Source organism: Pezoporus occidentalis, unplaced genomic scaffold (assembly GCF_034315485.1).
Source record: "Pezoporus occidentalis ecotype Australia unplaced genomic scaffold, CSIRO_AGI_Poc_V1 ctg212, whole genome shotgun sequence".
Lineage (NCBI taxonomy): Eukaryota > Metazoa > Chordata > Aves > Psittaciformes > Psittacidae > Pezoporus > Pezoporus occidentalis.
The window spans coordinates 302,217-316,116 of record NW_026913987.1 but is presented as its reverse complement, the minus strand read 5'-3'; the positions used below and the strand labels follow the sequence as shown (position 1 = coordinate 316,116).

Below are 13,900 nucleotides of genomic sequence, written 5' to 3'. Positions count from 1 at the left end.
AAGCCCCTGTGTCCAACCTGGCTTTGAACACTGCCAGGGATGGGGCAGCCACAGCTTCTCTGGGCACCCTGTGCCAGTGTCCCACCACCTTCATGTATCCACCACTCCCATGATTTTACAGGTGCAGAAGTGGATAATACAAGATACTGCATTAGCAATAAATGCTAATAGCAAGACATTAATTGGAGTTTTCATCTCTAAGATGCTTCCTGCAGATGCCCACTTTAAACTCCTGCACACAAGATCAAAGACAGAGATCTCCTTTAGCAGTACAGACCCTGCAGTCCTACTGGATCCTCTAACTTGATGCCATGGATGTACTCCTGGTTAAGTCCCAAGCAACCTGCAGCACAGCCTTCCATGCCCAGGTAGCTCCATCCAGCACAGGCAGTCCAAGGCAAGGGCATGCTCCCTGGCTCTCATGGATGTGGGACAGGCTGAGGGGTACCTCCTCCTGCATTTGCACCAGCTGCCAGGGACTGCAGACTCAGAGAGAGGCAAACGAGATAACATCCTCCCCATCTACCGCATACATGCATGCAACTTTCATCATGTCACTGCCTGATTTGACCCAGCAGCTACTGCATGAGTTTCAACTGCCACATTTCCAAGGGAACAAGCTCTTGACACACACAAATCGGGATATACTTGATTTCAAAAGAACTACTCAATTGGCACAAACTGAGGTGCCAATGCTGCAGTGCATTAGTTGCTGGTGCTCACCATATACTTTGAAGAACAAAAATCCATTATACTAACTTTACTGTTGGGGGGGAAAATGGAAAAAATCCAAACATCTCCAAACACCAACTAAAAACCCCACCAAAAAAAAAAGTGGAATATTTTGCAGACATTTTGCTCAAAGCACCTTCTGTTTTCTTTTTCAGAAAAAAAACTAACCCATCCTATCATCACTATATAACTGTTTTGATGCAGCAAATGCACAACAGCCTGGACTACATTAGTCTAGATTCAAAGACAATCTCTTCTAGCTACCATTTCCTGAAGAGTAATTTGATATATCCACCTCAAAACACTTCTTTGCACTCAAAAAGTAATCACACCAATAGAAGCACAGTCTTTGTTTAAAAAAGAAATCACTGTTGGAAGAGATTCCAACATGCACGTCCTTGTAGGATGCAAGGCTATGACCCTGCAAGATGCACTATCCAATTTGCCCTCTGCAGATCATGAAGCCCCACTGAAAACATGATCTAGCAGCTAGAAGCTGCTAGACACAAAAAAGCTCACCGACAAAAGCACTTAAATTTTAACACCTTACCTCTGGTTGTGATGTATTCTTTTATATGAAACCTTTTAAATCAAGACTAGGAACCTTTCTATCTAGGTCAAGAGCAAGTTATGGCCTGCATCAAGCAGGAAATCTTGATGACTGTTATGATCTTTTGACATAAACCCCAAACAACATATGAAAGTGATGCAAGAGACTACTTCAGCAACCAACCAAATTACCTTACCTTGTTTATATCCAAATACTCTAACTTTGGCACTTCTACCGTCTCTTGCTCCTCGCTGCTTCCTTCATCAATGTCACTGTCCTCCTCCTGTGCGGAGTCTCTCTTTTGCTCCGCAGAGGAAGGTTTGGTGCCCTTTTTGTCAGATTCCATCTCCCCTGGGTTCCCAGCCATGCTAGGCTTTTTCTGCTCTGTACCTTCTTCACTGGGGAAGGTTTCCCCTGCCACGCTACAAGAAGGACTGTCAATGCCACTGTCTCTGTTGGGAATTTTACCATTACCGTTCAATTCTGCAGTTGAGTCTTTATTGCTAAGCTCTGCAGACGGCTCTTTGCTCACAGTCACAGCAGCACAGTCTTCACAGCTTTTGTTATCTCCTATGCTTAGCTCTTTTATTTTCATGATGTCTGTGTTGGTCAGATCTGCGCTGCATGGGACATCTGGCTCGTTTTCATCTGGTTCACTTTTCTCATTTGGAGAACTGCTAGAAGCCATCATGTCACAGTCACACGAGCTTGGCTGTTTGGATGAGTCCAGGCCAGGGTCCATCTTAAGTGCTAAATTGAGCTGGTTTCTTTGAAGAATATGTACAGGTTGCCTGCAGGCAAAGAGAAAGCACCACAGCCGTTCATAATAACATCCAGAGGTTTCAAGAGTGCCCCAAAACAGGGAGAGCCTGATTATTATTTGATTCAAGTTGTATTTCTTGCACCCCTCTGACAATCCTAGGAGGCAAGTGTGTGCACATTGCCATAATGATATTCACCCAACAATTCCCAGTAAAAATACACCACCCCTAGCCGTGAGTTTTACTGAAGTGGTACCACTAGAACCCTGGGCCTTCAATACTCCCAACACTGCCTTAAAGAACAGTCTGGCTTGATTTGGTCTTTGGAGAGTTTTCATGTATTTGTAAAAAAGCTGGGTTTACAGCAAAATACATATATTTTACCATTTAATGCCCCTTATATATAAAGTTTCAGAGGAAACGCTGTTCTACAGGATGTTGTTCCACAGTACACTGTGATTTAACTCTCCCCTGCCTCGAAGAAGCAAGCTAACAACATGTCTGGTGTTTACTGAATCTTAGGCAGAAAACTCAATTACTTTATATCACAGTGATCAAGTTCCTCTGATCAAAACCCAATCCTGACATCAAAGCAATGTACTGAAAGCTGACTCTTGACCTCTTGTTTCTCATAGAACACTTACCAAACTCAGCAGGTCTTAAGCTCCTTAAGAACAACTATGTGTCACAAACTGAGAGTTGCTGTAATATATGCTTTTATAAAAACAAACAAATAAACAAAAGCAACTCATTGTGTAGTCAGTCAAGTTTTGCACTTCCAGTAGAAAACATCTTGAGAGGAGTTTCTACATGATAATTACAATTGATGTTTTCTATGGTTAAATTCCAAGTTAAAAATGCAAAAAAGGGAGATTAGAGCAGATCTCCAAAGCCATATTTACCTAATACTTTCAAATCTCTCAATGAGCGTGTTGACTCCTGCTGATATGGGTATTTCTTCTTCTCCAGGTGCTAAGCTCCTTGATGACTTGGGGTCAGCTGGCAAAGGCCGAGAAGGTGCAGGAGGAATTCTTTCCTGCCCAGGTTTGAGATGGACAGGCTTAGGAGGTACTAATAAAAGACAGAGGAAAAAGTGGGAGGATAAATCTCCATCTTCTTCATCTTAAACTGGGAACAAAATCCAAGCACTCAGTGTAGATCGAGGCTATCCATTCTTTCCCCATCCTTTATAAATGGCACAGGCGCAGTCCTGAAGTATTTCTTAGCCAAAGCAAGCTGCCGTACACTAAAGAGAAACGACAGGCTTCTATTTTGTGTTTCTCCTATTGTGTCCTGATAACAGCCCAGCAGCTCACAGAACTTCACCGCTTCCTTGTTATGAAACAGGATGCACAGCTCACCCTTCGGTTTTGCAAATATGCTCACCATCGAAATCCCCTCCCAGACATTTCAGAACTCAGGCACTCTGTTGAACCTCTTATACTGGAAAACAATAACCAAAAGCAACCCAAACCAAACCACCAAAACTCATCCCACCGTGGATTTCAGTGCCTTGTGTTTGCTTGGTCACAAGCACCACAGGCAGAACATAGCAGTTTTTCTTCCTTTCCTTCTCCCTCCCCCATCGTCTGTGGTGCTTCTTCACTTCCTCTTTTGGTTCTACATTCAGTTCTGTATGATATAAATAAAGCACAGGTTGTATAACATACACATTCTGTTTAACGATTCAGCAGGAGGTGAGGGTACAACATTTAATGCAGCATTTTAAAAACATATCATTTTAAAATATTTATTCAGATCTCGCATTGCTTGCAGAGTACATGGGTTTGAAAATATGCAAGCAGTAACCCCTGGCAACAGGTTCACGTGCTGCTGTAGCTTCACAGTGAAAGCAGCCTCACATGGGCAGACCTGACATCACAAGGTAGGAAAACCAACTGCATGAATATTCCCAAAACACACGCTACATGGGTAGGTAAAGCCAAGCATCCCCTCCAGTGCAGACCATCCACAGTTAATACAGTAAAGGAGGAAACTCTAAATGTGTGTTTTGCTTCAAGAACAATTTATTTCAGGCATTTCCAATTTTTAAATGGTCCAGATGGCAGAACAACATAATGTGATTAACATTGTAATGGAGTTTTAATTAGCAACTGCTCTGAATATAATTTCAGTTACTTTCTCTAGGAGGATAAATGGAGGCGTATGTACCCAAAAAGCCAACTGCTGTTGTCCCTACCCTGCAGAAGGCCCTGCATCTGTTCTGAGCTCCAGCACCAGTCCAGATGTCTTCCCTGCTCCAGCAGATCAGGAACTGCCATGGATGGTCATTGTCTGAAGTCTGTGATAAAGGACTGCTCAAAGAGTGTTTTTGCTCCAAGTAAAGGTCTGCTTTAAACTACCTACATTACTGAATTTATTTCAGTACCAAATGAGACACTTCCTATAAAAAGGTCTTATTAACCCCGTCTCCAAAACCAGCCGGAATTCCTGTCTTAAAATAAAGGTGTTAATAGTTCAATTTTGAAACCATCACCATAAAACCTTATACAGGAATAACAGCTGAGCAGGAAAAGGAAATAATCTTGTGTATGAATGGAATGGTGGAGCCCTATGCTTGAGTCACTGGGTTTTCACTCACACACTGCATGAGCAGTGAGAGCCCAGCCACACTTCCTTGTAAAAACAAAACCAAACCTAAAAAAAGTATCCATGCAGCCATCTGGCTCATCTAGCCAGCAAAGCAAGCTCTAGGCTCTTTACAGAAGGGGCATAACAGCAGCAGGCAGACAGGACAGAACCTGCCCCACATCCCCTGTCATGCCCTTCATAGTTTCAGACTGGTCCACAACACCCAGAAGTTCACTGCCAAAGCATTTACACTAATGGCAATGGGTGTCACTGCTGTCCAGGAGAACATTTTATGTCTTTCCTGCTAGTGGACTCCACCTGAGTCACCCAAGACAGCACACTCCACACTGGACAAAAAGTAAGGAGGAAAACACTTCTATTAGCTCTGAATTTTTATTTAATGAAATAATTTTGAGCATTGAGGCAATGCCTATCAAGCATGACTTATGAAGCAAAATTCAACCACACAAGATATCTACTGCAGAGCTGGCACAAAAAGCCTACATTCAGAATTTACACATCCCAACACACACTTTTAAACTCAAAACCATTTTAGACTGCTACAAAGAGTGAATGAAAGACTTGCACACTAAAAGCAAACCACATCAGATGAGCTCATCAGTACTAAATGCAGTCAGCCCTGGAAAAAAAGTAGGTGCTGTTTTAGGTGGGGATCCAGGACCCAGTGTGGGAGCCCAGGGAGCCCTCCTGCCCATGCTCTGAAGCCACCTTCCACACATCAGCCCATGCAGGAACCAAAGCTGCTATTTTCTTGCTGCAGGTCCCAGCCTCAAAACAGCACAGCCTTGGATGCGGCTTCCAGTGCCTGTTCTACACACAGACAAGTGAACTGGTGGAGAAAGGAAGCAAGCCAGCTGCGTGGAAGAGATACTAGTATTATGTAGCACACTTCAGGTGGTGCCTGAAGGCTGAAGCCATGCGCTGGAATGGTATTTCCCCAGTCCTTCTTCATTCCTGGAGACAATGAAGGCCAGGTTGGATGTGTTTCCGAGCAACCTGATCTAGTTGAAGATGTCCCTGCCCATGGCAGGGGGCTGGACTAGATGAGCTTTGAAGGTCCCTTCCAACCAAAACCATTCTATGATTTTCTGATAGCAGCCTACAGCTATTTGGAGGAGGCAGAAACCAAGACACAAAAGCTCTGTTGCAGAAGAAGCAAGTGAAACAATGAGAAGAAGAGGGACAGAATTAAAAAAAGACAAGGTTAAATACGTGGGAGAAGGTACAGCCTGGGGCTGTAAAACAGCAGAGAATTAGGCCCCTTTCCTCACTGCCAAACCAGCATCTTGACTTTTGCATTACTTCAGCCCCCTGGCCATGAATTTCTCTCCCAAGTGCCTCCTCTACAGTAATGTGCATTTATCAGTGACTTGATGGTGGCATTCCCATCAATCAACTCAGTGGTGGTGGGTCTGTCATGACTCACTGAGAAAGCTGGGAGGACCTAATACAGAGAAATTCAAGTGGTGACTTACTTGCAAATTCACTTGCTTAAGTTATGGTCCCTTGACAAGAAAAGGCCTTAAAAAACATACATGATGAAGCAGATTATGAAGGGTTATTCCCTCACAAGTGAACACACTCGTAAGAAGAATAAGCAACCCAAAGGCACAACCTTGGGTGGGGGTAGAGAGCTGCTCTACTCAGGTGATGCCAGCATAGAAACAGGCCTTAATGAGGCATCCATATAGCTCTAGAGAGAAAGCCCTGGGAAGAAACGTTGTTGCATAAAAATATCAACAAAAAACAGGAGAAATAGCAATCCCAGGCACAGCTACAGGCTGGGCAGAGAAGTGCTTCAGAGCAGCCCAGCAGAGAAGGACTTAAGAGTGTTGGCTGATGAGAAACTGAACACGAGCCAGCTTCAGTGTGCGCGTGAGCCCAGAAGCCAACCATATCCCGGGCTGCATCAAAAGGAGTGTGACCAAGGTTGAAGGAGGTGATCCTGCCCCTCTACTCTGCTCTTGTGAGACCTCACCTGGAGCATTGCGTGCAGTTCTGGTGTCCTCAACATAAAAAGGACATGGAACTGTTGGAACAAGTCCAGAGGAGGCCACGAGGATGCTCAGGGGCTGGAGCACCTCTGTATGAAGATAGGCTGAGAAGGTTGGGGCTGTTCAGCCTGGAGAAGAGAAGCTGCATGGAGACCTCAGAGCAGCTCCCAGTACCTGAAGGGGGCCTATAAGGATACTGGAGAGGGACTCTTCATCAGGGACTGTAGTGATAGGACAAGAGGGAATGGGTTTAAACTGAAATAGGGGAAATTCAGGTTAAATACAAGGAAGAAGTTCTACACTGAACTTGGTGGTGAGGCACTAGTACAGGTTACCCAAAGAAGTGGTAAATGCTCCATCCCTGGCAGTGTTCAAGGCCAGGTTGGACAGAGCCTTGGGTGACATGGTCTAGGGTGAGGCATCCCTGCCCATTGTCCTTTCCTCATAGAACTCTAATTATTCTATGATTGTATAATTCTATTGCTGCAAGGCAATGTACACAGACACTGAGAAGAAGTAAGGATGGTTTACAGGAAAAATGTCAACTTCAATACAGTTAATTCAATAAAAGCCAACTTCTTTATTATTATTATCATTATTATTTTGACAATTTCATTTTTCTGGAGAGGCATTAAGTGTTTTAAGTGTTCTCATTTGTTTACTGGGTATACAACTCATACAGTAACAGGAGATCAACAAACTCTACAGGGAAGTAAAGCCTTTTCAAAGTCAATAAAAGTTAACAGAAAAAAAAATTGTACCATCTTCCCTTCCTTGTAAAGCATCATATGTCCTGTCCTCTCCTGTCAGATGTAAGCTAACTGCAGATACTTTTAAAAAGTAGCTTTGTTATAAAGAAGTGAAAAAATAAATTATTACTTAGAGTTGATGACAAAGAAGTGTCTTTCAGGAAGATGACTGGCACATCCATGACCAAGACTTGTAACGTGGATTTGTCACTTTGGTTAACCTGGTTCAGTGTCAGACACCAGTATGTGGTTCGATTTTCCAGAATTCGGTACTACACGACAGTCTCTCATGGGAGTTTTCACTAGGAATCCTGTTTCTTCTTCCACAACTTTTACAGCAGTGACCAAAATATCTTTTCTTCTCATGTGACAAAGACCAACTATCACATGGACATGCTTCTTATATAAAATTTGGTTTATGAACTCAGAACATTCTTTGGGATCACTCTCCTTTGTTCCAAACACCTCGAACTATATGCTTTCTGCATCTATAATTCCCTTAAGGCAAGCACCCATTTTATACAGTATTTTAACCAATACAAGAGTGTGGTGGCAGGGGAGGCACTTGACCAACTGACATGACAAAGTAAGACCACGCGTCATTTCACTGATGGAGAAACATGAAAAAATTTATCCTCTTTCAAGAAATTTACTGCAGTCTTTTTTTAGCATTCCCAAGTTTTAGGGAAGAAAAGCTGGGGAGAACAGAAGACCTGCCTGCAGACCAGATAGATTATCTTCCTGATTTCTCTTCTACCATGCTTTGGGATTGCCATCTACTTGGCTATGAGTCTGGCAGGTCTGCGCTATCACCACAGCACACATGCTACCCTTGCATGTGACTGATTTAGCTTCTATTCCTCATTTTCAAAATGCATTTGTTCCATTTAGATATTTCCTGCTGCTATGCACAGTTCTGACAGTAAATGGAAAACAGAGCGATTTTTAACAATAAGCTATTCTTACCTAAATACTTAAAAATTATTAAAGAATGGAAATGATATTGCTAAATTAAACTTACACTTTACAGTTGCATGAGGTATAACAACAACACAGGAAATATAAATTGACCAGCTAAGTAATCTGTTACTCCGGAATCAATTTCTTGAAGATTTCCCTAAGAGGTTATCTAACATAGGAAAAAATGAAGGTAATCAAACACTACCAGCTGCACTTGAACCTTCCAACACAAAAATAATGATTTTGCTGTGACCTAAAATAAAACCAATTCATTTTAAAAATACGACACTTCAAGTGCAATGGAAGCTTGTACAGTTGCTAGAAGGACAAAGCCACTTGCCTTGGGGTTTCTGCAGAGGATGCATTTTGGCCAGTGGAGTTTTGGTTTTGGGCTTCCTTCCAGTTTGATGGAGACATTGCGCCGGGCTGATGTGCTGCAGTTCCCCACATGCTTCCAACACCGGATTTGAGTCAATGTGACATTTGATTTGAAAAGGAGAGCAAGGGCAACCTGAAGGAAGGAGGAGAAAAAAGTATTTATTTTGTTCTATTAATCCTGAAGAAAAATTGTGCTACTTTTAGAAGCATATCAGTCATCTGATCTCCTGAGGAAAGGGAGGGGTATAGGAGAAGGGTGAGCTTCCAGGTTATTACAACCAATATATCCAGCCTTAACAATCATCTAGCTGATGATAATCAAATTGGCTGACTGATAAGACAGATAGAGTTTTGGTAATCAAATCCCCAATTAATTAATTACTTCTTTAGTAAGGACACACAAAATAAAAGAGTAAATATAGAATATAAAAAACATTTCAAAAGGATTTCTCCAACCAAACAGAAACACAAGTGCCTCCACATAGAATATCATGTTATTTAGGAACATACAACTAAGTTATGGTGAATTACAAACATGTCTGCATGAGGAGAATGGTATAATAACCATTCCTTCAAGATATGTAATCATTCAATCTGCATTTTACTGCTATTGATTATTTCTTCTTTAATAAAATACTAATATTCTTTCAAAAGGCTCTGGTTTGGAAGATGCCATTAAGATATAATGCAGTGGCAAAATAGAGAAAGAAGTGATTATTGATTCATTTGTGTGGCAAATGTGGAAATAAACCCATATATCCACTTTCACATAGTGGATGCTGCATTGTTTTATTTGGTTTGGGATTTTCTGGATTTGTGGCAAGCCTACAGCTTTTCTAGTATGTCATAAGAAGGTAAAAAAAGAGTGTAAAAAGGACTGTGGTTTAAAACTGCTGCAATGGAACACAGTAATAAATATGCTTCCAGCAGTATTGAGAAATGCAAAACATACCAAATGTACAAATCTGAATGCTAATTCATGAAAAAATGGCAAACATTCTTTCCATATTCCCATTTTAAAGCAGACTAGCTGAAATAACCTGCATCCTGTAGAAAGGATTCGTCTAAATGTGAAACACCAATGTTTGCCCTCCTGTGATGTGTTCAAGAACATGGCATTAGCTTCACAAATGCAACCTACTCTTGGCAAGATTTATATGAAGATCAAAAAACTGAACTGACAAGTAGTACCTCCATCTGCATCAGCTAAATTATCCTGAGTTTATACTAATAGTATTAAATAAGGATGTGACCTTCCGAATAAAACCTCTGAGCCATCCAGCCAGCCTGGGGAGATGAGCTGAAGGCTTAAAATGCACAAACTCCCACAGAGATACACATTTTTGCTTTTTTAACAGTACAGTCAATTTTGCTGACAAAAATCAAGTCAGTTGGCACAAGTGTATTTACTGATGTCTGCCACCCAAATATACAACCCTGGAACCCCTCGGTATGGCTGACAGGTGCTGCTGTTGAAGCTTCATTAGCATTTCTAGCACAAAATCTGCTTTTCAGCAGATTTGAGACCAGCTATTATAATATCCTTCCAGCTGAAACCAGGAATTTATAAGTACTAGGCTTTATTCAAAATAATCTCGCTTATCAGGGAAAGGTAGTGAAAATGGAAGCAGATTATTAGAGCAGATTAATAGATTATTGCAAACACATCATCATAGGAAGAGCTTATGCAGATGCCTCAGCTCTGAGTATCAAGATATCCCTCTGACAGCAACAACAAGAGCAGTGCTGCAGCAGGATGACTTTTCAGGGGAACGACCAAGACTTTCTCCTTATTAACAGTAGCTCAACACAGCTAGAAATTAAAATCGATCTTAAGGGAAAAGCTCTAATTCAAGAAAATGAAAAGGGCAGAAAAGAGAGCTCAGTGTTTAAGCAGGTATTCACCAGTGCCTGCGTCTGGAAGACAAGCCGGCAATGCTGTATATTCCCAAAAATTACTTTAACGATCCAGATCTTCAGTGGACAAATCTCTGTACCTCCAACAGCTATAGGAGATCAGAAGTCATCTCTAACCATGCTATGCTGTTTGATCACGGATGCATTATCTCTGCCCTCGGGTTCCACAACCCAGGGGTATCTTCAGCTGGGCATCCTAAACTGAGCCCAGCTACTCTTATGCTGACTTCGGTTAAGGTACTGGTTGCCCTAACATTCCCTGTTCGTCTTCAACCAATGCCACAAAAAGGACTATATGGTTGGTACCATTTTGTAAAGTTTCAAAAGGAATTGAAGTCCAGTTCTTTTCTTTTTCCTGCCAAGATTCACTGTTGAGAAAGCAGGTCCGACCATCTTTCTTAGTGATAAAAATAAGAGCTTGTGCTCGCTTGCTTGCTTTCAAGTGCATGGCACCACCAGACACCTCTTTTATCTCTGTAGTAAAAGCTCTTACAACCTGCTTACACTACTGAGAAGTAGAGCACTTTGATGCATATTTGATGAATCCACATAGAAGTTTTTCTCTTCTACTGCATAAACTTATCAAACAATCAAGGCATGAAACCCTCCAGAAGTATGTACTCAACAAACACATCCATCTTGCCCAAAACAAGCTCTGAACTTGGTGCCCAATGCTCAAGGACTAGTGGTCAGAGGCATCTGCAAGTAAATACTTAGCAAAGCCTTATGCTACTTCCCATTAAACAGGACCTGATACTAATGGGAAAAAAAACAAACACCCCAACCCCCCCCCCCCCCAAAAAAAAAAAATCCACAAAAAAACCCAACCAACAACCCAAAAACAAATCAACAACAAAAAAAAAATCACCACCAAAACATCTAAAACCTCAGTATTTTGTCTCATCTTACACATTGCATATCCACGTTACTGCTGAAAATATATCACTGCTCACCTACTGCCCACACCCAATCTATGCATTTATTGATGCAAAGAATACGTGGGCACAGAGAAGAAAATGAAATTGGTAAGTAGTTGGAAAGAAGAGGAACTTGGAAAGCCACCAAATGTGTCCTTAAATACCAAATGTAGTGTTGGCTCTAAATCAAGACAAATATGCATGGGTGAAACCACAGAAGTGGCTTTCATTCTTTTTTATTCAATTGAAGTCAGGCTGGCTCTCTCTATTCATCTCTGATGGGGCCCCAGGGGGTGCTTTTTGCACACAAGACAAAAATCCACTTTCCTTACATGTTTTTTCAAGTGCTTTATTATTTGTGAGAACAAGATTTACTGGATTATTTCACAGGGAATTCTCTGAAAGCAAAACCCACTGTCTGCTGGGCACACTCCAGGGTGCTCCTGGGAATGGAGGAGAGGGAAAACATAAACAAGATCCAGGCATAGCCCACAGAGCCACCCCCAAATGTCTGTGGCTCTCCCAGACACTTCCAGAGGTGGGAGGTGATGGGACCCCCATCAACTGCCTTCCTGCGCTTACCTGCAGGACCCAAGGTAGAAATCACCTCCTCTTTGCAGTCCGATCCAGTGCTGGATTGTGCGAACCTTCCCTAGACCAGATTAGCCATAATTACCATGGAAGCACTTGGGATGTGCACTGGTATGGGCAAATTGATAAAAAGTGATTATTTCTGTCCAAACCTTATAAAAAGCTACTGCCAATAGACTGTTATTCCCAGAGACCCTGGCTGATGCTGACTTCACATCTGATCCCTGGTTATCTGTGACAGCTCCAGACAGAAAGTCACCACCTGCCCAGACATGGACATGCCAGCACCTCCAAGCACACACAACTGGCAGCGCTTTAACAGCCTGAGCAAGCACTTCCAAACATCTTACACTTTGCTGTGAAACTCGCCTTTGCTAAGTGCAGTCCTTGTGTCTCTAATGTGTTTTAGCATATATACTCACATGAGTAACACTGCTTACAATTTCTCTGTCCAAAACCAATCCAAGCAGAAAATGGAAAAGACAGTGTTTTCCAGAGATATGCTTTTGCACTATTAATAAAATAGTATGTATTTAAGGCTCTAGTGGAAGGTGTCCCTGCCCATGGCTGGGGTTGGAACTGTATGAGCTTTAAGGTCCCTTCCAACCCAAACCACTCTGAGAGTCCGTGATACGTTTTTCTATTGGACTAAGATAAAACATAAGGATCTGGGGTGTTCCACTGAATGTAACAGTAAAGAGACCAGTAGAACCCAAGATGCGGAATGTCAGGCTTTCTCAGGCTTTTTTCCCCACGCATAAGCCAGATTCAGATCTTATGCCTGGCACCTAGGCCCCAGTTAGCAGCCTTCAAAAATAACCCCAGTTTAAAATAAAAAATACCTTTGAGGCCTATGACAGCAGCAAGAACCTGTAATGTTAAGAGAAGCTACCTGTATGGCACATCCTATGTTTGCTGCTGTGACAGAAGGAGCTCTCACCCAGCTCTCTTTTAGAGGAAGAGAGTTCTGCAGTGTTCTGCTGTCAAAGGAAGTAAGCTCATACCTCATCTGGCAAGCCCACCTCCTACCCCTCCATGAGGTATGGAGAACGTGCAAGGAGTAAGGAGTAACGGGGAGGATAAATACTGGACCAACAGAAAAAGGCTCTGCAGACTAGACATGCTGGAAAGACATTGATAAACAACACCTACTTGTGAAGTTTGCTTTCACCAAGAATTAATATCGCTGGGGGATTTCTCTTCCCATCTAGAGTGATGGAGGGAAGGTTTAGATTGGATATTAGGAAGAATTTCTTCACCAAGAAGGTGCTCAGGCATTGGAACAGGCTGCCCAGGGAAGTCATCACCATCCCTGCAAGTGTTCACACACCGTGTAGATGAGGCCCTCAGTGCCATGGGGTAGTGGTGGCCTCGGCAGTGCTGGGGAACGGCTGGACTGGATGAGCTTAGAGGTCTTTCCAAAACAGTTGATTCTGTGATTCCATGGATATGACTTTGAATGCCCGCTCAAGGGAGGTTTGTCCAGGGGCAATTCTCAAGCCCTCTGCCATACCCAAATCTGGACCCCAGGAGAGGGAAGGCTCTGCCCAGGGCTTCCAGCTCCCCACAGGCAGCGTGACCCTAAGCCATGGAGCCCCTGCTCCTCCTTGGGCAACTTTCCCTGCCATCTGGAGGGAAGAGAAAACACTGAGTCACCAACCAGTGGAAGGGCTTTCCTACTCCTGCCATCACTGCTATCACCCACTGCTGTGACCCACAGCTCTGGGAGCTTCCAGTT

The 13,900-nt window shown here is 42.7% G+C and overlaps 1 protein-coding gene across 10 annotated transcripts in view; it reads right to left on the bottom strand.

Annotated features, from left to right (window-relative positions):
• The window catches only part of FGD3 (FYVE, RhoGEF and PH domain containing 3), a 120,430-nt gene that overhangs the window by 45,669 nt on the left and 60,861 nt on the right, over nt 1-13,900 (bottom strand). For 9 of the 10 annotated variants that reach the window (XR_009965024.1, XM_062619600.1, XM_062619603.1 and 6 more), the window contains exons 2-4: nt 8,700-8,870; nt 2,946-3,114; nt 1,479-2,073 (exon numbers count right to left, since the gene is read on the bottom strand). Coding sequence is in view for 9 of the 10 variants with exons in the window: in XM_062619600.1 (XP_062475584.1) it covers nt 1,479-2,073; nt 2,946-3,114; nt 8,700-8,870 (935 nt within the window). In the remaining variant the exon portion in view is untranslated. Of the gene's footprint in view, nt 1-1,478; nt 2,074-2,945; nt 3,639-8,699; nt 8,871-13,900 lie in introns of those variants that run through there. The other variant, XM_062619607.1, reaches the window with a different exon arrangement.